This window comes from Aquarana catesbeiana, linkage group LG01 (assembly GCF_042186555.1).
Source record: "Aquarana catesbeiana isolate 2022-GZ linkage group LG01, ASM4218655v1, whole genome shotgun sequence".
NCBI classification, from domain to species: domain Eukaryota; kingdom Metazoa; phylum Chordata; class Amphibia; order Anura; family Ranidae; genus Aquarana; species Aquarana catesbeiana.
The window spans coordinates 195,692,211-195,715,079 of record NC_133324.1 but is presented as its reverse complement, the minus strand read 5'-3'; the positions used below and the strand labels follow the sequence as shown (position 1 = coordinate 195,715,079).

General features: G+C 41.2%; 1 protein-coding gene across 4 annotated transcripts in view; it reads right to left on the bottom strand.

Moving 5' to 3' along the window:
- COMMD10 (COMM domain containing 10) overlaps window positions 1-22,869 on the bottom strand; it is a 583,600-nt gene that overhangs the window by 460,521 nt on the left and 100,210 nt on the right. For 3 of the 4 annotated variants that reach the window (XM_073624653.1, XM_073624655.1, XM_073624654.1), the window contains exon 5: window positions 7,284-7,394. In XM_073624653.1, the coding sequence (XP_073480754.1) occupies window positions 7,284-7,394 (111 nt within the window). Of the gene's footprint in view, window positions 1-1,086; window positions 1,294-7,283; window positions 7,395-22,869 lie in introns of those variants that run through there. The other variant, XM_073624652.1, reaches the window with a different exon arrangement.

Below are 22,869 nucleotides of genomic sequence, written 5' to 3'. Positions count from 1 at the left end.
AAAATGACGTCCACAGATGGGATCTCCCATCCTGGGTGGATGTCATATGACGGCCTGGGCTTCCCGGCCGTCTAGGGGGCACGCGCCCGCCGCGTTGCTCGGGACCGGGTGCGTGTGCCCGGCAGCCGCGATGTCCGCCGGGCACCCGCAATTGCCTATTAACCAGGCCGGACCATGGATCTGTGTGTGTAAACACAGATCCACGTCCTTTCAGTTGAGAGGAGACCGATCTGTGTTCCCAGTACAGAGGAACACCGATCGGTCTCCTCCCCTTGTGCGTCCCCTCCCCCTACAGTTATAATCACTCCCCTAGGAAACATTTAACCCCTCGTCTCCCCCTAGTGGTTAACCCCTTCCCTGTCTGTCACATTTATACAGTAATCAATGCAATTTTATTGCATTGATCGCTGTATAAATGTGAATGGTCCCAAAAATGTGTCAAAAGTGTCCGATGTGTCCACCATAATGTCGCAGTCACGAAAAAAAATCGCGATCGCCGCTATTACTAGTAAAAAATAAATAAATAAATAATTTTTTTTTTTTTAAATGCCATAAATCTATCCCGTATTTTGTAGACGCTATAACTTTTGCGCAAACCAATCAATATACACTTATTTTTTTAAAAAATTGGGATATTTATTATAGCAAAAAGTAAAAAATATTGTGTTTTTTTCAAAATTGTCGCTCTTCTTTTGTTTATAGCGCAAAAAATAAAAACCGCAGAGGTGATCAAATACCACCAAAAGAAAGCTCTATTTGTGGGGAAAAAAGGACGTCAATTTTGTTTGGGTACAACGTCGCACGACCACGATTGTCGTTTAAAGTGCAACAGCGCTGAAAACTAAAAATTGGTCTGGGAAGGAAGGGGGTGAAAATGCCCTGTATTGAACCGGTTAATATATGGCCGGTGATATTTTGGACGCTTATATACAGACCGAGACTGTGTCGGTTACTGACATGATATGCCTCTAAAGGACGAATATTTTTTGTTCTATACGAAGCCCCTGTGAATTGAGGTATGGCGATTCTCTGACTATTTGGCCTGTTCATTCATTATTTGAACATATTCCATCACCAATAATTCAAGATAATTTATCTGAACTAATCGGTGGAATAATCTTTATACCCATTTAGATACATCACAGTCAAAATTATATCGGCCAGCCGCACTCCTTCTGAGTGCTCATTGTGCCTTACGTGAATCACTGTTGGTCGGTGATACCCTGGCCTGTTGTTCATGCGTGGCTCTGAAGGATCATTTTCTTTCTTCACTTGTTGAGTTACGATTTTCTGCTGTTAGGGTGGAGCATTTACACTTGGGGTCAGTATTTTCAGCTGTTACTTTATTGGTTCTGTCACAATATGCATGTATGATTTTACTGTATGAAATGTAAGATGATTGTAACATTTATATCTCTGCATTCCTGCATATTTCTGATGACATGTATTCTATCTTCGTAGACTTAAGCCACAGTTTTGGAAGTTTCAAGCCCTTTAGCCCTGAAGATCTGCACTGTGTTTTTTTTTAAATGCGTTGGACGCTCTGTTTGACAGTTTTTGGCTTCTCTCGCAGCTGTTTCCATATCTGCCCCCAACACGTTTGTTTTTATTGTCTTTTGAATATTGTTTACTGTCATATATATTAATAAATTTGTATATTTTTTTACGATTACTATTTGTGGTCCATATAAAATCCCAACTTGAGGAACTTGGTTTTTACTATATGTATTAGGGTTGTGGTCCGCAAACAGTACAGCCAGCTAGCTGTGGCAAACTCTCTTTCTGCAGAAGGTACTAGCCGCCAGGTGAGTTAAAGCAGAACTCTGGGAAAAAACGTCTTTACATGTTCTTGTTGCCGATTTCCTACCCTCATTATGTCATCCATCTTCCGGTTCACTCGGTAGTTGCTCTGAAATAGCCTATTCATTTTCAAATCAAACTGTTAAAATGATTGTAAAGCCTCTCATATACCCAGTAAAGTGAATAGCCTCAGATGATACACAGAGATGAAACAAATCCTCCTACATTTTTTTCTACAGTTTTACTTGTTTATCAGCAGTCTTCTCTTCTCTACATCTGTTCAAAAGTGCTGAATTTAGATAAAATCCTTCTTTATCTGCCAGGAGCACAGAGGAGAGGGGGCGGGGAGCTGCAGTTAGATCTCTATTCATTCAGATTCCATGACTGAGGTTTACTGTACAACCACTTTAGGCTCGGTTGACACTTGTGCGATATGGTAACCATGTAAATCCACTGCGGGTTTCCCCCATCGCACCCGACTCTCACGGCAGTTCACACTTCTATATGCAAACTGCTGGGAGTGTCAAAACAATGTTAATGACACCCCCATTTCAGCTCGCTTATTGCACTGCGAACTGACAGTTCGGACATGAATCGGATCGCATGGGTGTGAACACCCATGCAAACTGATTCTGGTGCAGACCAAAAAAGGGTCCTGTGCGAGTTTGGTCCAAATGCACTGCGATATCAGCCATACTATTTGTATGGCTGAAATCGTATCGCACGGACATTGCATGTGATTTGCAGTGCGGTGCGAATCACATGCGATCTTGCAGAGCGCACTGGTATGAACCGGCACTTAAAGTGATTGTAAACTATTACCTTGTGAAACAACCCATCCAGTTTAAAATAGAAATGAAAGGCAAAACATTTTTGTATAGCTATAAAAAAACATTATAAATACCTTTTTCCCTTTTTATAAGTGATCACATTCCCTCTGTTCTCAGCTGCATAAGAGCTGGGGGGAGGAGAAGGAGAAGCAGCAGCACACTGAGCTTGCCAGTGAATGGCTGTGCAGGGGAGGCATGTCCGTACAAGTCTGGTCATTGCAGGAGAGTACACTGAGTTCCCAGCACAACTAGATGACAGACCATGCTGTGCTCTCCTGCTTAGTGTGGTTTTTAATAGGAAAGCAGAGGGACTGTCAGGAACACCGGGGATTTCACACAAAAGAAGCAATACAGGATACTTTCTCATACAAGTACATGGTACAGCAGGCTCATATCAGGAATTTGAGATGTTGGGGTAACAAACGCTTTAATTCTCTTTGATTTCCTGTTTGTAGGATTGGTGGCTGCTATGCCTCCTATACTCTCAGCCACTGGTCTTGGCATATCCCTTCTGTTGTTCTTTTTCCAGGAAGCAGTGATGTAATTCCGCCCCACTTGCAGTTGTGGGTGGACCGGGACTCTCAGATTCATTCAACATATACAGGCCTAGTGAACCCACCCACATTCACTACAATTCCCTATGGTTGAAGGGAACTGTAGTTTCTTTTTAGACCCGTTTCACACTGGGTTCACGGTAAAGCGCCGCTCGTTTTAGTGGCGCTTTACCGATGTTTAAGTGGCGCTTTTCGGCCACTAGCGATGCGCTTTTAACCCCAAAGGGGTTAAAAACTCAGACGTTGCAGCACTTCCGAAGTGATTTTCATCGCTCCCAACCCACCCCAAAGATGCTGCTTGCAGGACTTTTCGGAACTTCCGTCAAGCACACAACCCAAGTGTAAAAAGTCACACTTGAATGAATGGGAGGCAGTTTTCAGGCACTTAGCAGAGGCTATTTTCTGAGCTAAAGCGCCTGAAAACCGCCCCAGTATGAAAGGGGTCTTACTGCAGAGAGAGAGGAGAGGATATGATATAATCTCTGCTGTTACACCTCCTTCTTGGCATAGCAGATGTTGTTATCTTTTTAACAGAGAAGAGGTCATGAAAATTCAATTAGACTTTTCTCCTAAATGGTAAGGATTTTTACAATTTTATGAACTGTTTAGTGTTTTGTGTAGGGGGTGTAGTAATGGGTTATTTTTTTGCCTATCCTAGTAAATACTAGTGGATACTATGTGAGCATATATGAAACATCATGGGAGGTAAAAGGTTAGGCTAGGGAACGTTAACCTCCTCTTCTTCATCTGAAATGGAAAACATAGTTTTGGGTAGACTTTATCCTACCAAGTTTAGCCACAGGAGGTTTGGTATACACATGCAGAATAACCCCTAATTCACAGAGATTGCCACACACAAGCTGCATGAAACAATACTGCAATGTCGGACAAAATAAAAAAAAAAGCATAGAACTGTATACAGTATACTAAATGCACAAGGATGATGCATGATGATGCATCAATCCTGCTTATTTCCTTCAGAGTAATACAGCTATTTAGTAAGCATCACAAAGCACAAGCAAATTCCCAATAGAGCAAAAATGGCAGTTTAGAACGTCTGGCCTACCGCATTAGGAATCAGGCAGTGGCTACATTCTCCTCCCACTAGCGTACACTTGGGCTAGGAAGAAGCAGAGTCTCACTGCATAATGACGTACAGTATGGTGAGAAATATGGAAGCATACATGAACCCAATCATTAGAGTTTCTGATAAGCTTTAAAAGGTAAATATCATTTGAAAAGTATTTCCATATTTACAGTTCTGCAGCCTTTATTAAAATAATACCTGGTGATCCTGTCATGAAGATTCTTGTGCAGGCATTTCCTGTTATAGGGTGACAAATGCACTGTTTCCATCTCCCAATTATCTTCCTACACTGTCACACAGGCTTCCGAGTGGAACCACAAACGCCTGTTTTAACACAAGCTATGCAGGCATAGTACACTATTTACATCTTTAGAAAAAGTTGCCACCATGGCTGGGAGTACATGCATGTAGACAGGAAGTGCCTCCAAAGAGGCTGCAGGATATACACTGCACTGAGATGCGACTAAAGATAAAGAAAATAATTGAAAGAAAGTATTGTATTAAAAACAAGCCATTGTTTCTGGTATCCAGTGTTTAGCAAACTTTGCGGTAATCAATTTAAAGTAGATGTAAAAACTATCTGAATGACATTTAGTTTGCTATAGCACTGATTAGTATTACATTGTTATTTAAGTACAGTACTGTTTTCAGCATTTTTCTTCTTATGTTGTATCTCAGGACTGCTGATCACCTGCATCTGCTTCCTGTGTACATGCATGTACTCCATCAATGGTAGCATGACATTGCCTAGGACAGATTTCCTAATGGTGACAACAGAGTATCATGCCTGTTTAATAAGCATTGGTACAGCTAATGGTAGACTTCATCGGAAGTCCAAAAGCACGACTGGAAGACAGAGACAAGAGTGTTGTCATGATGATAAGAAAAAGAGTAGGGCGCTAGCACCACCAAATAGACAACAAAAATTATAAATAATGTTCAATGCGCAAACATGCATAATGGTCCGCACACCATGTGGAAGAAATCTTCTATGTTCTGACTTTGAATCTTCAAATAATGCAGCACTAATCACCACCACCGCAATACGAAGTGTGCACTCACCACCAATCCAGTGATCTCTAAATAAATAAAGGTCAACAAGCGCTGTATAATAAGCTAAGGTATCATCCAAATCGATCACTCCACTCTTCAACGGTTCTTCTGGGATCATAAGCTTTCCTCTATCATCGCTCCAGGATCAACCACACCATCAAACAATCGATACGATACTACATTGTAATATTTTATTTAACCAGATAAAACATAATTATAAAAATTTGCACTCACCTGTACAGGTGCCCAGACTCGGCACCAATGTAAACATCCTCTATAGAAACTCGGTGTGCGTTCCAAACCCCAGAAATTCAGGCCGGATTTGACGTCAAAGCGGAACCGGAAGTGAGGGGAAGCATGGAACCTCGACTAGTTTCACTGCATCTTCAGGTAGATTCCAACTAGTCGAGGCTCCATGCTTGCTGTCGCATTCGGTTCCGCTTTGAGGTCAGGTACGGCCTGAACTTCCCTGGTTTGGAACGCACGCCGTTCTCTAGTTGGAGGAGCGACAGTGAGAGTTTCAATGGAAGCTGTTAAAATTGGTGATTTTGAGTGTTTTTACGCTATAACAGTAAATGCCTGCACAAGGACCTTCATGGCAGGATCACCAGGTATTATAATAAAAAATGCAAATTTAGAAAGACTAAAAATTATTTCTGAAATTACATTAACATGCTAATATTATTTTATGGATATTTTGGTTTTACCAATAATCACAGACTCTGCTTTCCACTGGCAGGCTAGGTATGGGCAGGTATAAGGAGAGCAGAGCAACAGATAGAAGCCAAGACAGTCTGGCTGGCTCTTAAAGTGAAGTTTTACCCACTTTTACAACTCTTCAGCATCCCTCACTAAACTGTGCACTGTAAACGAATTGGATATTTTTAAATTTTTTTCTCAGCACCTACTGTATATCTGCTGTATTCATTTTTCACTTCCTCCTCCCTGGCCGTGGCCCATTGCATCATTTCCTGTTTGCAATGCCTTCTGGGAAGGGGCAGCAACTTCCTCTGACACTGCCGTTGCTATGGAAACCTGACCTAAAACCTATTACACTGCTTGTGCTGCACTGAGCATGTGCGAGATCTGCAAGGATGAGATCCAGGAAGAAACACAGTCTGGCTTCAGATGCCCACACTTAAGATGGCCACAGCCTGCTGTAAGTTTATAAAATAACAAACTACTGCTATAAACTAACAAAACAGACCTTAATTTACAGACTAACTTTACTAGAATACATTAAGCTTGTGTATTATAGGGTTATTTTTATTTAAAAATTATAATTTCGGCCGGAACACCACTTTAACCAGTATTTATGCTATACCAGGTAATTTAACTATACTTTCTATTATAATGTAACTTTTAATTTACCTGTATAAACACCCAAAACTGTTATAACTGCTCTTATTTATTTTTTTTGAACTCCAGCTAGCTTATTACTGTAGAAAATGTGCTATCAACAATAAAGCGCCTCTTGGCACATATTCCTTTAAACCACGTGTCTCTGTAAGGAGTCATTAAACGAGGGCAGATAAATGTCTTTCACTGAAACAAAAGCATGAAATCCAGCTTGGCATGTGTGTAATTTACAGAGCAAGACAATCTAAATCCCTTGACGCACGCGGGGTAACAATAAGACCAGAGGGTATTTCAATTCACTTCATCCACTTATATCCCTTGTTTCAAGACAACAGCCAGCTCTAAATGACTTGACAGCAAACTTTGAGCACAGAATAACTCAAGAGGCCATTTTAGAACTGAATTGCTTTTATACGTTATCCCAACATGGTTAATAAAAAATGAAAATGCTAAATAATCATCTAACGTGTCACCTATTTAACCCCTTCTCTGCCCAGGGAGCGGAGGGGGTTAAAACGTCACCATTCGGATAAAGACCTGATTTTACAAGTTTTCTGGAGAAGAGAATGGAAGTGCTCAGTAGCAGATGTGTCTGCCTACCTTTGTGTCTTCGGCGCTAACTCCAAGTTCTAGCACAGCCTGGGGAGACTTCATTTTTGCTTGGGTGGATTGAGCCATCTGGAGGTTGAGCTGCCAGGCAGTTGTCTCCAGCTAGACAACAAAACACAAAAAGGCAATAGTTTCTTATTCGATCTGCTTCTGAGTTTGCAAAGATAAAGTCAAACAGCAGTTTTGGTGAAGTGAGGATATCATTATAAAGCATCTCCTTTCCCTGCCATCTGTGTCAGTATTCTTGGCAATCACTTTCATCATATTACCTAAATGAGGTAAGCTGGCTTTATGAAGAGGACAGCGTAATGGCACAGAATAAAATACATAACATAGGAAAGCAGCTGAATAAAACCTAAATGTGTGTATCTACACAAACAACGGCTTTATGCTTTCGTATATGGGCTCACCGTGCTTTTAGATTAGTTACCCATGAGTGCATCTCAGCTGGTCAGCATCCTGCTGGTGTCTGTGTGCTGCCTGCGTAGAGTCTGATTATTCACTTAGAAAATTATGGCAAATACTGTCAAAATGGTCATTATGCATAAATGTCTGAGAACGTTAGCATTTATTTTAAAGAAACATAAATCATAAGTACAGGCTTCCATTGCACTGTAAAAGAGTTCAGCAAGTGCAGTCAGTATGAATAAGGCATAAACAGTTAAAGCTTTTTAATATAGCTTGCCAAAATCCTTGCAATCTATGTAAGTGATCCAGAGTATTGCCTTGATCTTCCATAAACAAAACAGCAAAATCTTAAAATATACTACGAGTTTACAAAGGAAAAAACTTTCACAAAAACCTAAATGAATAAATAATTTTATAAAAATTGCCAGCTATATGCCTGCTGGAAAGATTTTATCTCACTTCCTGTTCTTGTGTCCAAATGGAAAGTAAGGGCATCTCACAATGGGGATCACTGACCGCAATAAATATCTGACCTAGGAATGCACCTTGCTGGGGAGATTTTATCTCATGTCCTGTTTTAGTGTCCAAATAAAAAGTAAGAGCATCTCACCAACAGGTATCACTGACAGCAATAAATATCTAACCTATTTTTGCACCATGCTGGGGAGATTTTAACGCACTTAAAAAGAAAGTAAGGTCCTCTCACCAATAGGGGTTCACTGACAGAAATAAATATCCAAGCTATTTTTGCACCCTCCTTGGGAGATTTTGTCTCATGGCCGGGATATCACTGACAATGAATTTCCAACCTATTTTGGCACTGTGCTTGGAGGATTAATCTCATAGTCTGTTCTTGTGTCCTAAAAGAAAGTAAGGTAATTTCACCAATGGGCATCAGTGACAGCAATAAATATCTGACCTAGGTTTGCACCCTGCAGGGGAGTTTTAATCTCATGCCCTTTTCCTGTGTTCCAATAGAAAGTAAGGGCATTCCACCAATGGGGAATCACTGGGGTACCTGCACACTTTTTTATACCTGTGCCTCCATGACCACAGATAAAGTGAGAGAAAATCTCCCCAATGGCTTCAAAAACAATAGTAACATCCTAACCAAAGTTCTAACCGTTCCCTACTCTATCAAAAGGTAAAAAAGAACATTTTGGTTGGAATTGGGATTTACTTAATGCACAATACACCACAGATGGCATAAAGAATCCAGGGTAAATGTGAGTGCCTGTATTGCTTTATAATATGGTTAAAATTGGATGCAGTTATGTTGGATATCCTACTAACAAACCTTTAGAAATAACAACATAATGAGAAAACAGGTAAAACTGATAAATATTATCAGAAACACAGAGAAAAGTCATTGATTTCCAATATACTTCCACTAGTTGAAGTCAAATCCTGAAGTCACTGGACATTCTCCAATAAAAAAAACTATTGCAAAACTATTGGACATCATCATGCCCAAGTTCAAGAAAACAGGTAAAACCAATAAATATTATCAGAAACACAAAGACAAGTCACTGATTTCCAATATACTTCCACTAGTTGAAGTCAAATCCTGAATTCACTGGACATTCTCCAATAAAAAAAAACTATGGCAAAACTATTGGACACCATGCCCAAGTTCAAGAAAGCTTGAGATCCACAAATCACTATCTACCAAGCAATTTTGACTGACACCTACTTGATCTCTTTATGCAGTGGATATTTCATACTATCAGGACTTGGATCCCACCTGTGGCCCCAGGATACCCCCTTCTGTCCCAGTTCTAACCCTTCAATCATGTCATGTCTATCAATAACTGCAACCCTTTAAATCTTCATTTTTTATTGTCACTAAATTCTCATAGTGTAACATTTGTAACTCTATTGAGGTTCTTTAGGCATATTCATACTCTATTGTTTTGTCTTCATCAATTATATTACTGGTAAAATGTTATGTTTCAGTCTTCTGTTTCTCTGCTAGATACTTTGAAAATTGTTAATTAAACAAAAATATTGAACAAGAAAAATAATATATATCTGCATGTGTGTATATTATGTGTAGGCAATAGTCATTTTAATTGCTTGAAAATAGTAAAAATTGTGCAGTATTGTTCCGCCCCGGTATAAAAAAATATAAATAGAGAGAGCTTCGCTATGCTGTTTAGAAATAGATCTGCGGTGGTGACAACAGTAAATCTTTAGAACAGGCACATTTGTGACTAAGTTTCTCTATATTTTCTCAATCTTGGAGAATGTGGGAGATGACAAGATGGACAGTGAAAAATAAAAAGTGGCATGTTGGTATGCCATTGATTGACAAGTAGACAGAAAAGCGACAGAATAAGCCCTCATTTTCACTCATTAATACCCATAGGAAATGACGGCATCTATTCTAAGAAGATATTTTTAGAGATTTCAGCACCATAATTATGCACGTACGTCTTCATGATTCCCAAAATACAAACTGACAGGCAAAACAAAAACTTGGACAGGAACCAAATAACTATGTTTCTCAACTCCAGTCCTTGGGTAAGAATCAGCCGGTCTTCACGTGTTAAGCAGTACTAAGCAGATATCCATTACAGGCCTAACATATTGCTTCAACAGAATTGTTTCAAAAGCTCATTGACTTTGTCTTGTGTGCCTTTGATATATGATATAATGATTCTTCTAATTGTTGAGGAGTTTTTAATTGGTGATCTTGTGCAGGCAATGACAAACAGCTTGGAATGATATCCAATGGCATAGCATTAGTAAGTGATTGCAGATGGCCTTGAAGTCATTTGTGATATGCCTGAGGTTTCTGTAATTATGTCTTCTGCAAAGCACAATTTAATTGTCACTAGACAATTTAACTCTGTGTTAAACGGTGACCCCTCAACAAGAGAGGCTATTGTGAATCTGCTACCCTAGGGAAGATGTATCTCAACATTTGTTCAACAGGTGCAGGTTTCTAACCAACATACACCAGAAATCATCTATCCCTGACAAAGAGTGCCCTTAAAGTAACCTGTACTTTAAAGTTAACTATGCATCTGTACTTACCATCATCCATGTTTCTGCAGCAACCTCATCCACTGCACAGTTCCCAGACACTCCTGTGCATATTTCTTTTTTGTAAGAAAATCAAAATATACAAAGTACTTCCATGTGAACACCACTTCACCCTAACCTGACAATAGTGGGCTCTGAAAATTACTGTATTGAGGGACGTAAGAGGGCAATATCACATGTTCTCAGATTTCCAGAGGTACCAGGTGGCTGAGGACTGTCAGGAAGGTAACTACTGGCCTGCTATAAAAAAAACTGTTACTTTGCTTAATATAGGCTAGTTAAAATACCGTATTTGTCGGCGTATAACATGCGCCGGCGTATAACACGCACCCTTTTTTTTAAGAGGGAAGTTTAAGGAAAAAACTTACATTTTAAATGACCATCTGCAGCCTTGTCATCCATCTGCAGTCTTGCAGCCTTGTCATCCATCTGCAGTCTTGCAGCCTTGCCATCCATCTGCAGCCTTGCCATCCACCTGTAGCCTTGCCCCCATCCATCTGCCACCTTGCCATCCATCTGCAGCCTTGCCCCAATCCATCTGCAGCCCTGCCATCCATCTGCCACCTGGCCATCCATCTGCAGCCTTGCTCCCATCCAGTGTCAATCTGCAGCCTTCAGGGAACAATCGCCGCCGAAATACACAGAGCCGGATGTCCTGTGTACTCGGCTCCTCTCGCAGTCCCACCCCTTTGCCCGGCTCCTATGATGGACATAACACAGGTCCAATGGCAGGACTGGGCGTGACTACGAGCGGAGCCGAGCCTAGCCAAGTACACAGTATACACGGCTATGTGTATTTCGGCGGCGCTCGCTCCTCTCCCCCTCATAGTCAGTGGGGGTCGGCGTATAACACGCACCCACGATTTTCCACTGATTTTAAGGGGAAAAAAGTGCGTGTTATACGCCGATAAATATGGTAATTACTTTCACCTTTAAATCTTGTTTTACAATAGTCTGGATCTTGATCAGATCAGTTTAACGATAGCGACGTGTCTCCGCTTAATACTCTAACTGTTCTATACAATTACAGGATTAAAAATAACACATTAAACATTACAAAATATACATGTTTACATTTTTTGCCAATGGGCGACCTACAATAAAAACCAGCATTTTAATTAAGGCTGTATACCAAGTAAGAGTTATGCATGTCCTCAAAAAAACATAAAGATAGGTAAATTAGTCAGTGTTTTAGATTGTGTTTATTTTCTGTTACTTTATTGTTTGGTTGATTGTTCAGTGAGTGCTGCCGGCGACCCTACGATGGGCTGTGTATCTGCCATGGGTTTTCTACTGTTTCTTGTAGTTCTTGTAGTTCTCCTCCTCCACATGCCTATGCTCACCTGAACATTGTTATTTAAATATTTACATATATGTTGGTTTATTTTGGCACATATATAAAAGGTGTGTATGTGTGGGAGGCAAGCTGCAGGATAAATAATATCGATTGGAAGTCGACAGCTGCATGATGTATGACTCAGAGGGATGAAGTTGGACGAGACGGGCAGCATCCCTCCCCACTGTGTTCTCTGGTGAGTGTAGGAGGGATTCTACCAATTGTACAACTAGTCTCATCTGTATGTGAAGTACAAATAAGACAATGAGATCCTAATACAAAAGGTTGTGAGCAACCGTTGTCTATAGCATGAAGCGTATTTACCGTTTTCGCAAAGTTGGTTGGTGTGCCGCTCAGGTTCGTTTGTCAATGAGGGGGGTGATGTGGATGGTTCTACATCCGCTGCTACGAGAGAGCCTGTGGTCATTGAAGGAAAGAAGGAGAGAATCCCTAGTGCCGCACATCACAGAGATGTGCGATGAGAGAGACAACCTCAGCCTGAAATCCCGACAGGCCACGTTTCCAACGCATTTCGCTCCGCCCCAAGCTTAGTCATGGGGATTTGCTTTTCTCGCACAGTCTGCAATGTTTTTATGCTCTATGAAATTTGAATAAAGGATTCAAGAAAGTGCAGCAGATTCCGGATATATTCCCTTCACTTGGGTTACAGGAGTGCACTTCATGCTGCATTCCTGTGACCCAGATTCAGTCAACAGTGGGCAAAATTGTTGGGATCCACCCACATACCTGACCGGTAGCTGGATCAGCCTTTCAGCGCACCACTGTGAGCCTGAGTCACCTGCCCCCATCCCCTCCACTGTCCGGCACTCCAATGAGTGCTGGAGGAATAGAGCAGAGCAGAGAGCGGCAACTGACAGTCTGAGGCTTTGTGCTCAGAACGGAAAAGAAAAGCGAGTGACCAGCGGCCTTTGAACGCTCAGTTCTCGAAGCAGAGCCAGCAGGGAACAGCTGCAGCATCAGACCGATGCTGCAGCTATCTAGGCAAGTATGAAAATTTGTTTTTTGTCAACCTGCACTTCTCTTTTAATAAAAAAAACACTTTAACAAGAAAAACAGAACTATAGGTTTTTCTAAGGCTGAAAAATAAACAATTGGTATTACTACAAAATGAGCCCTTCCTTATTTGAATGTTCATTCACACATAATGAATTTATCTGGCAAACATTTACAAGAGAAACTAAACAAATAAATGTGGATTAACTTTGCAAAAGGGAAAATAAAGCAATAAAACAGATTAATTATCAAACAAAATACATTACAATCATTTGTTACAAGATAAGAGCATAATCTGATCACAGTCATCATAAATTAATTAGTTTCACAAGGTCAAAGAATGGTCATTAATCAACAGTTCAGCTTAAAGTCAAGTCACCACTTCTGACCTCTCAATGCCTCTTTGTTATCTTTTAAATGAAACCAGTGAAGGAACACATTGCAGTTTGAAAAATAACATTACAATAGATACCTGTACATTCTACCCTCAACTCTAAGCTAAAAAGCATTTATACTCCTAAAATCATTACAAACCTTCCTACCTGCACCTTGTGTTTTTTACAAGGTATGCACTGGACACTGTGGGGGATATTTACTGAAACTGGAACACTCAGAATCTGTTGCAGCTGTGCATGGTAGCCAATCAGCTTCTAACTTTATTATTATTATTATTATACAGGATTTATATAGCGCCAACAGTTTACGTAGCGCTTTACAACTTGAGGGTAGACAGTACAAATACAATACACTTTGATACAGTAGGAATCAGAGGGCCCTGCTCCTTAGAGCTTACAATCTAAGAGGGAAGGTCAAAAGATACAGGAGGTAATAACTGTGGGTGATTTGCTGATTGAGAAGATAAATGTACAGTTGTTAGGTGGGGGCCAGATAGGCTTCTCTGAAGAGATGAGTTTTCAGGGATCGTCTGAAAGTGGATAAAGTAGGAGAAAATCAGACGGATTGGGGTAGAGCATTCCAGAGGATGGGGGAGGCTCTGGAGAAGTCCTGAAGGCGAGCATGGGATGAGGTGACAAGGGAGTTTGAGAGCAGGAGGTCTTGGGAGGAGCGAAGAGAACAATTAGGTTGGTATTTTTTGACTAGGTTAGAGATGTAGCTGGGGGCCAGTTATAGTTAGTATCTTGAATTTAATTCGGTGACTGAGTGGCAGCCAATGGAGGGATTGGCAGAGGGGTGTAGCAGACGCTGAGCGGTTTGTGTGGTGGATGAGCCTGGCAGCAGCGTTCATGATGGACTGAAGTGGGGATAGCCTATTTAGAGGTAAACCAATGAGGAGGGAGTTGCAGTAGTCGAGGCGGGAGATGACCAGGGAGTGGATTAGAAGCTTTGTGGTGACATTGGTTAGGAAGGGGCGTATCTTGGAGATGTTGCAGAGATTGAGGCGGCAAGCTTTGGATAGTGATAGAATGTGGGGTCGAAAGGTTAGTTCAGAGTCCAGGATTACACCTAGGACCTTGGCGTGGGGAGATGGGTTGATAGTTGAGCCGTTGATATTGACAGGGAAAGCAGGGGAAGTGGCACCTGAGGGAAGAAATATCATGAGCTCGGTTTTGGATAGGTTGAGTTTGAGGAAGTGATGTGACATCCAGGCTGATATGTCTGCTAGTAAGTTGGTAATGCGTGAGGAGACAGATGGAGAGAGCTGGGGGGTGGAGAGATAGATTTGGGTGTCATCAGCGTAGAGATGATATTGAAAGCCATGGGAGGCAATCAACTGACCCAAGGAGGTGGTGTAGATTGAGAAAAGGAGAGGTCCAAGAACAGAACCTTGGGGGACCCCAACGGAAAAAGGAAGAGGAGAGGAGGAAGTAGAGTTGTAAGTGACACTGAAGGAGCGGTGTGATAGGTAGGATGAGAACCAGCGAAGAGTACAGTCACGGAGACCAAAGGAGTGGAGTTTTTTGAGGAGGAGGGGGTGGTCCACTGTGTCAAAGGCAGCAGAGAGATCCAGGAGAAGTAGTACAGAATAGTGTTCATTGGCTTTAGCCATTAGTAGCTCATTTGAGAGTTTAAGGAGAGCAGTTTCCGTGGAGTGCTGAGGGCGAAAACCGGACTGGAGGGGATCTAGAAGTTTATTCATGGTCAGATGGTCGCTTAGTCGGTTGTAGACCAGTCTTTCAAGAAGTTTGGAGGAGAAGGAGAGTAAGGAGATTGGACGTAAGTTGTTGAGATTGGTGGGATCCAGTGAGGGCTTTTTTAGAATGGGGATGACTAGCGCATGTTTTAGAGAGTTTTGGAAGATGCCACAGGAGAGGGAGAGGTTGAAAATGTGAGTTAGAGAATGTAGAATCGAGTCAGAGGGTGAGCGTAGCATTTGCGAGGGAACAGGATCCAGGGGGCAAGTGGTTAGATGGGTGCTAGATAAAAGTTTAGCAACCTCAGTAATAGTAACAGGGTTGAATGAGGGAAGTAATGATTGTATCTGTGGACATGGGGTGTTGCATGGGGGAGGTTTTTGCGCATTGGCGATCTCCTCATGAATTGTATCAATCTTAGTTTTGAAGTGATTGGCAATCTCCTGGGCAGTGAGTGAGTTGGTGGGTGGAGGCAGTGGAGGACAGAGTAGAGTATTGAAGGTAGAGAAGAGTTGACGTGGACTGGATGAGAAGGTGTTAATGAGTGTGATAAAGTAGGTCTGTTTGGCAGTGTGAAGGCAGGAGTAGTATTTTAGGAGGGCAGATTTATATTGTGTGAAGGCTTCCTGGGTCTTAGTCTTATGCCACAGGCGCTCAAGAGCGCGGCTACGTTTTCTGAGACTTCTGGTGTCATCTGTTTGCCAGGGTTGTAGCAGTCGGGGCCTAATTCTGCGTGTAGTGAGGGGGGCAAGCTTGTCTAGGGAGGAAGACAGTGTGCTGTTGTAGATGAAAGTAGCTTGGTTGGGGCAGGACAGAGGTGAGATTTTGTCATAGAGGTGATCAGTAGCAGAGTAGAGAAGAGAAGGGTTGAGGTGGCGAAGGTTTCTACGGGTAACCGTTAGGCGGTTGGAGGGAGAAGAGGTGGAAGACAAGGAGAGAGCAAAACTAATAAGGTGGTGATCAGAGAGTGGGAGTGGATTGTTGGAAAGGTTGCACGGAGTGCACAGATAGGAGAAGGCAAGGTCAAGGGTGTTGCCGTTGGAGTGGGTAGGAGCCTGTATCCATTGCTTCAGGTCAAGCGATGAGGTGAAACTGAGAAGTTTAGAAGTAATAGTAGTGTTAGTGTTAACAGGGATGTTGAAGTCCCCAACTTCAGCTCGTTCAGTTAAGCTTTGACAATAAGCCTAGGTTCACATTGGAGCGATTTGTCATGCAATTTGAGAGATCAAATCGCATGACAAATCGCAACCAATTGGCAGCAATGGCACTGTTCCAATCAGTGCGACACCGATTTTACAGCGCCGCACCGATCTGCAAAAGTAGCTCTACTTAGCACTACTTTTGCTGATTTCAGGTGCGACTTCAATAGACATCTGGGTATGAAGCCACACAGATGTCTATCAAGTAGCACCTGAAATCCTGCTGACCTTGCTACTTTGAAATCTTGCTACTTCAAGTGAAGTAGCATGATTTCAAAGTAAAATCAATGTGAACCAGGGCTTAAACCTAGAAACTGATTGGTTTCTGTGCAAAGCTGCATCAGATTTTGCACTCTCCAGTTTTAGTAAATCCCCCCCCCAGAATAAGAAGTTACTTGTCCCTTTAGAAACTAGAGACAAGCTAAGTGAATGAATACATGGACATGGAGCATTGTAACATATATGCTTGATATTATTGGTTTGGGTGTTACACAGAGCACTTGGAGATTTTGTTTTTGGGAAGGTGATTTACACTTTCAAAGCAGCACTGTGATACAGAAGCACACACACACAGACACATATATATATTATATATATACACACAGTTGTGTTCAAAAGTTTGCAAACCCTGGAAGAAATTGTGAAATTTTGGCATTTATATTGAAAATATGACTAATCATGCCAATCTAACTAATACCTATCTTTTATTCAAGGATAGTGATCACACTAAGCCATTTATTATCACATAGTTTTTCGGCTCCTTTTAAAATCATAAATCACCCAAATGGCCCTGATCAAAAGTTTACATACCCTGGAATGTTTGGCCTTGGTACAGACACAGAAGGTGGCACTCACAGGTTAAAAATGGCTATTAAAGGTTAATTTCCCATAATTGTGGCTTTTTAAATCACAATTAGTGTGTGTATAAATAGTCAATGAGTTTGTTAGCTTTCACATGGATGCACTAAGCAGGCTAGATACTAAGCCATGGGGAGCAGAAAAGAACAGTCAAAAGACCTGCGTAACAAGGTAATGAAACTTCACAAAGACGGAAAAGGATATAAAAAGGTATCCAAAGCCTTAAATATGCCAGTCAGTACTGCTCAATCACTTAATAAGAAGTGGAAAATTTGGGGATCTCTTGATACAAAGCCAAGGTCAGGTAGATCAAGAAAGATTTCAGCCACAACTGCCACAGGAATTGTTCAGGACAAACGATCCCAGCAAAGAGTCCAACAGCATGAGACAAAACAACACACAATATATACATATTGTAGGGGATCAGACTCAAGGCAGGGACAAACTCACAGTCTCTTTAGGAAAACACCATGTTTAATGCACAGGAGATTTCCAAACAGAAGAAAAATTGCATCTTGCCGTCAATCAAAACAAAAATAAACTTCTGCTGTACCGAGCCTTACTGTGTCCATAGTCTGACCAGTCCTTTGTTATGTAGTAAAATATCCTTCCAAAAACAAACACTTTGTATCCAAAGTCAGGGAAAACAAGCAGCCATGCTCCTAGTTGCCTCCTCACATGGAGATACACACTCTCTGAGAGCTAGGACCAGCTGCCTTAATCAATGTAAGGAAAACATTAAACTGCGGTCCACGGACTTGGGAGTCTGTCCCGCCCAGAGCTCTATCAGACTCCCAATAAAACCAGCCCCGGAACGGACTATACCAATACAGGGTAAAGAACTATCCTTCTTTACCCTGAAGTCTTTGCTGGTATTACCTTAGATTGTAAATCTAAGAATCTGTGGAGGAACATATATCCCATCAATTACTTTTCCTGTCATTTTACCTTGTTTCACAGGCATCCCGCTACAATATATACAACATTCCAGTGTGGCTGTACAGCGAGTCCGACCAGCACAGATCAGGCTGGGGTTCTCGGTTACCCTATGCCCCTATTAGGGACACAGTGTGACTTAGACATAGGAGGTGCATGGTAGCTGAAACAAGGCTTTTCCGACCTCTTCCAGGGATTCTGGGTTCCACAGGTCCCCCGACCCAAAGTGACTCCCGTCACAAACCGCAAAATTTCATCACAGGATCAGGCGATAACCCTTTTGACAGAAAATTATTTCACCAATTGAACCTGCTATGGAAATGGACCGAAAAAAAAAAACTTTTATTGAACATATAGGCAAAAAACACGCCTTCTGGAACAATGTGCTATGGACTGAGGAATCTAAGATTTGTTTGGTGACAGTAACAATAGCCATGTTAGACACAAATAGAAGAAACCCTTTCAGGACAAAAACGTCATGCCAACTGTGAAGCCTGGCTGTGGAAATGTTGTGGTTGCTCTGCTGCTTCAGGGCCTGGACAGCTTGAAGTCATCAAATCGGCTATGAATTCTGCATCATATAAAACAATTTGAGGCCATCTGTCCAAAATCTAAAGTTGAACCAGAATCTTTCAACACAATAATGATCAGAAGCAAATCAATCAAGGAATGACTTAAAAATAAGAAATTGGGGGTAATGGACTGGCCCAGTTAAAGCCCTTATTAAAATTGTATTGAAATCTTGTAGGGGAATTTGAAACAGGCAGTTAATTCAAAGAAAAAAAATAAACATCTTGCAACTGAAGGGCATTTGAAGGTCAAAAATGACACTGAGGTGATGACAGAAACTGGTGGGCAATTATGCAAAATGCCTACAAGAAGCAATTTCTGCTAAAGAGGGCAATACCAGGTTCTGAGGCCAAGGGTACAGTAGATCATTACTATTCATATTTTGTTGAAAAAATAATAGGGCATTTTTGTCTTGAGTTTTTTCAAGTATATTACCTGTATGTGTAGGCACTGATTGAATGAATGTTTGCTCATTCAAATATGTTGAAGTAGTCACAAATTTCCATGGGGCGCACTTACTTTTCACATGATTGTAAATTGTACAGAGTAGCTCTGGGAAGCATATTCATTATACTTCATCTCTTAACTTGCCCAAAACAATAATCACAAAACAGTAACTTAATTAACCTATTGGTCTGTATAGGGAACTGAAGTGCCTCATTTATCAAAGTCATGCACTATTGAGGGTAATTATGTAATTGTTACACAGCGGCTAATCTTTGCAGGTCACTAAATGGCTGTGACATGTTTATATAACTTGTTTTAATGGGAGTTTCTCAGAGGTTAAAGGAAGTAGAGGGTATTATATTTTATAAAAGAGATCAAAAGCAATAGTGGCTAGCAGCTGGTGATATATAATAAATGATAGCATGGTTTAATTTTTAAAATATGATCCTATTTCCTGATATTAATATTAATGATTCCATTTTATGGAGTGTTATGTTGTATCATGATTTGATATGGTGTATTATAGGTCTTTGTTTTATTTTATTGATTTATATTAGACTAGGATTGACTGTCAATAGAATGATGGCAAAAACAAAACTCATATTTTAATAATAATAAATCATTTATACATGTAAAGAAGTTCCTTCTTTTATATTTTACATACCAATATTTACATTTTCTTTCATAATTCCATGCCAACCAAGCTATTCAGCGTATGTGACAGTGACAGAGGTTGTGACAAGGGCTGTTTATAACAGTAGATTCTTTCACGTTTACATGATCACCAAGTGGGTAAAGGAAACTAGAGCACTGCCAAGGGGTGTTTCTTTTCAATACTTGGCCTTTCCTTCACTTCCCTGCTATTCTGTTCAGTTTCCAGAAAAAGGAAGCCTGGGGACTCTTTCTCCAACTCAATTTGATAGCACTGGGCCAAGCACCCAGCAGGAAGTGCTGTTAGATGAGAGGAAGTGCAGTGGGTCACATGTTCCTCCATACCTGGAAGTACCAGATATTCTCTTCACTGCCGACGGATGAAAAGAATGGAGTAAAGGATAGTATTTGCTACTGAGGAGGGAGACATCAAAGTGAACCTGCTGCTTTACTCTAAATTGGCAAGGCACGGGTTTTCATTTAAAAAAGGGGAAGTTCTGATTTAAATAAACCCCCCCCCCCCCCCCGCCACTTCTGGCATGTATTTTGTTTAGGGGGAGAGCGGGTACCTAGTTTCGACCCGATTGCCTAGGCGATCCGAGCGGAAGTTCTCCTCTCCACCTCCCTCCCACATTTGAAATGCCGGCGCCAGGGAGAGAACATGAGAGCGAAGCGATGGCTCGAGTGAGCACATCGCTGGATCATGGGACAGAAGAGTATGTGTTTATTAAGGCTGGGTTCACAACATTTGCGCATGCAGCTCACAGCAGGGGTCCGGTGCATCCCTGTTCTCAGTTTCAAGGATGAACCAGGCCTGAATTTTTGCCTGAATTTGGACCTAAAACGGACCAGAAGACGCACAGGACCCTTTTGCAATCCACTCCATGGCCGCCCTGGAGATGTGTGAACTGGCTCGAATGAGAGCCGGTCACACTCTCCTATCATGCGAATTGCATGCGGAGGAAACCCGCATGCAATTCACATAAGTGTGAACCCAGCCTAAAAGTCAGCAGCTAGACTTTTTGAGGCTGCTGACTTTAAATAAACATATAAACGATTGGAGCCTCTCTTTAACTTAAAAATAATGCCTCATTTGCTAAAGCTCCACTGGCAACATTATATTTTGCTCCAGCCTTTATCACAAAGGAATTAAAGTACTAAATACGATCATTACATGTATTTACCCCAGACAGCTATCAGAATACAAGATTTTACAGGATGATGGTCCTTTAACAGTATGAGCCTGTCAGGGCTGGGCTCAGTCCTTCCTTCTCAGAGCTGGCCACTCAGCTGTCGGATAATTGCCAGCTCCTATCTCTCCACAGTTACTCAGCTGTTGATGATATCCTGCTTGTCACTCCTGCCTACTTAAGCTGTTCAGCCCAGTGGATCTCTGCCTTCACCTTTGTCAACATCACAGAAACTATCTCCTGCAATCCTGTTCAAGACTTGCTTTGCTGACATCCCTTCTGGCTCCAGATCCTGCTTGCTGTTCCACTACATTGATCCCTGACTGCTGGCTTGGCTGACTATCCATTCCGGTTACTGAATTTTGGCTATGTTTTGAATACGTTTGTTCTTTTTACTTTATTATTAAACAAGTGTGATTTAACTGTACTTCTGTCTCGACCTGATTTCATGGTTTCTGACAGAGCCTCATTTACTAAAGAAGTCGAGAATGTTCATTATTTTTCACAAAAACTTGTGTCGATGAAATAAGTAAACATGGATCAAATTTTCACATGATTGGGTAATTGAAGTGAATCTTCACACAATTTATTGTGTTAACATTTTCAAATTCTTTTAGTAATCAGCCTGATTATTTTAGCCATAGAGAGGTGAGCCCATTAATGCTCTAATGTATGAGTTTTTAAAGCAATGTAAAGCAACTAAAACAATTTTAAAGAAGCTCAACAGTGTCCAAACTATAGAATTCCTCATTTCAAACATAGCAACATTTTTTAAAGGACAAATTCAAGATTTATTAAAAAAAATAATAATAATAATAATAATAATAATAATAATATATCTATATATATCTGTGTTATGTCCATCATAGGGCGGGATTGGGCGTGACTGTGAGCGGAGCTAGCCGAACCTAGCCGAGTACACTCGGCCATGTATGTATGTTGGCGGGGCTCGCTCCTCTGCTCACAGTCAGTGGGGGATCGGAGTATAACACGCACCCTTGATTTTCCCCTGATTTTAAGGGGAAAAAAGTGCGTTATACGCCGATAAATACGGTATAATTTTTTTTTTTTTTTTTTTTAGGAAAATTTAAGGATGTTCTGTATATAATTGTATTCTATTTTGTGTGTATTGCGCACTGCCCTCACTGTGCACACGGCACTAATAATGTTTTCATTACATGTTTGCATTCTTTCGAGTCCTGATTAGAATTAGCCTGCCTATGTAACGCCCCTTGTTATCATAAACATACAATTGTAATATTAATGTGATACCTACCTAATCATGTGTATAAAAACCTTCACTTGCGTCATAATAAAGAACAGTTATTTGGAAAGATGCTGAGCGATCTTTTGTGTCTGTTCCCTACTGCAGTAGTTATTAATTTGGAACCACTAATCAATATGAGGATAGGAGTTGCCTATCTATAAAATGTCCAGCTCAGGTGGCGAGCTTTACCTAGGAGCAGGATTTGCAGGTGTCCCAGAGTATCCGAAAACGAGGAGCTTGAGAAGATCCGGGAATTTCTGATAATCAGCCGGCTGAGGTAAGCCTTTTGCTTACATTTGAGTTATCAGACTTCCTTGATCGGTAAGGCATTTTCGGGACAAAGGGTACCTATTTTACTCCCCTTAATTGAACTGTATTGATTGGTGGTTATATGTTATGTTGTCACTGTCTACTGTCCATCGGAGTGTTAAAGATAAGAAAGGGAAGAATAGCGCTCTTCACAGGTATATGTAGTACATCTGCTAGATAAAGTAGTTTAGAGGCAAGAGGGTATAGGCACAAGTAGGGAAGACTGGCCAGTCATTATGGGCAATAAATTA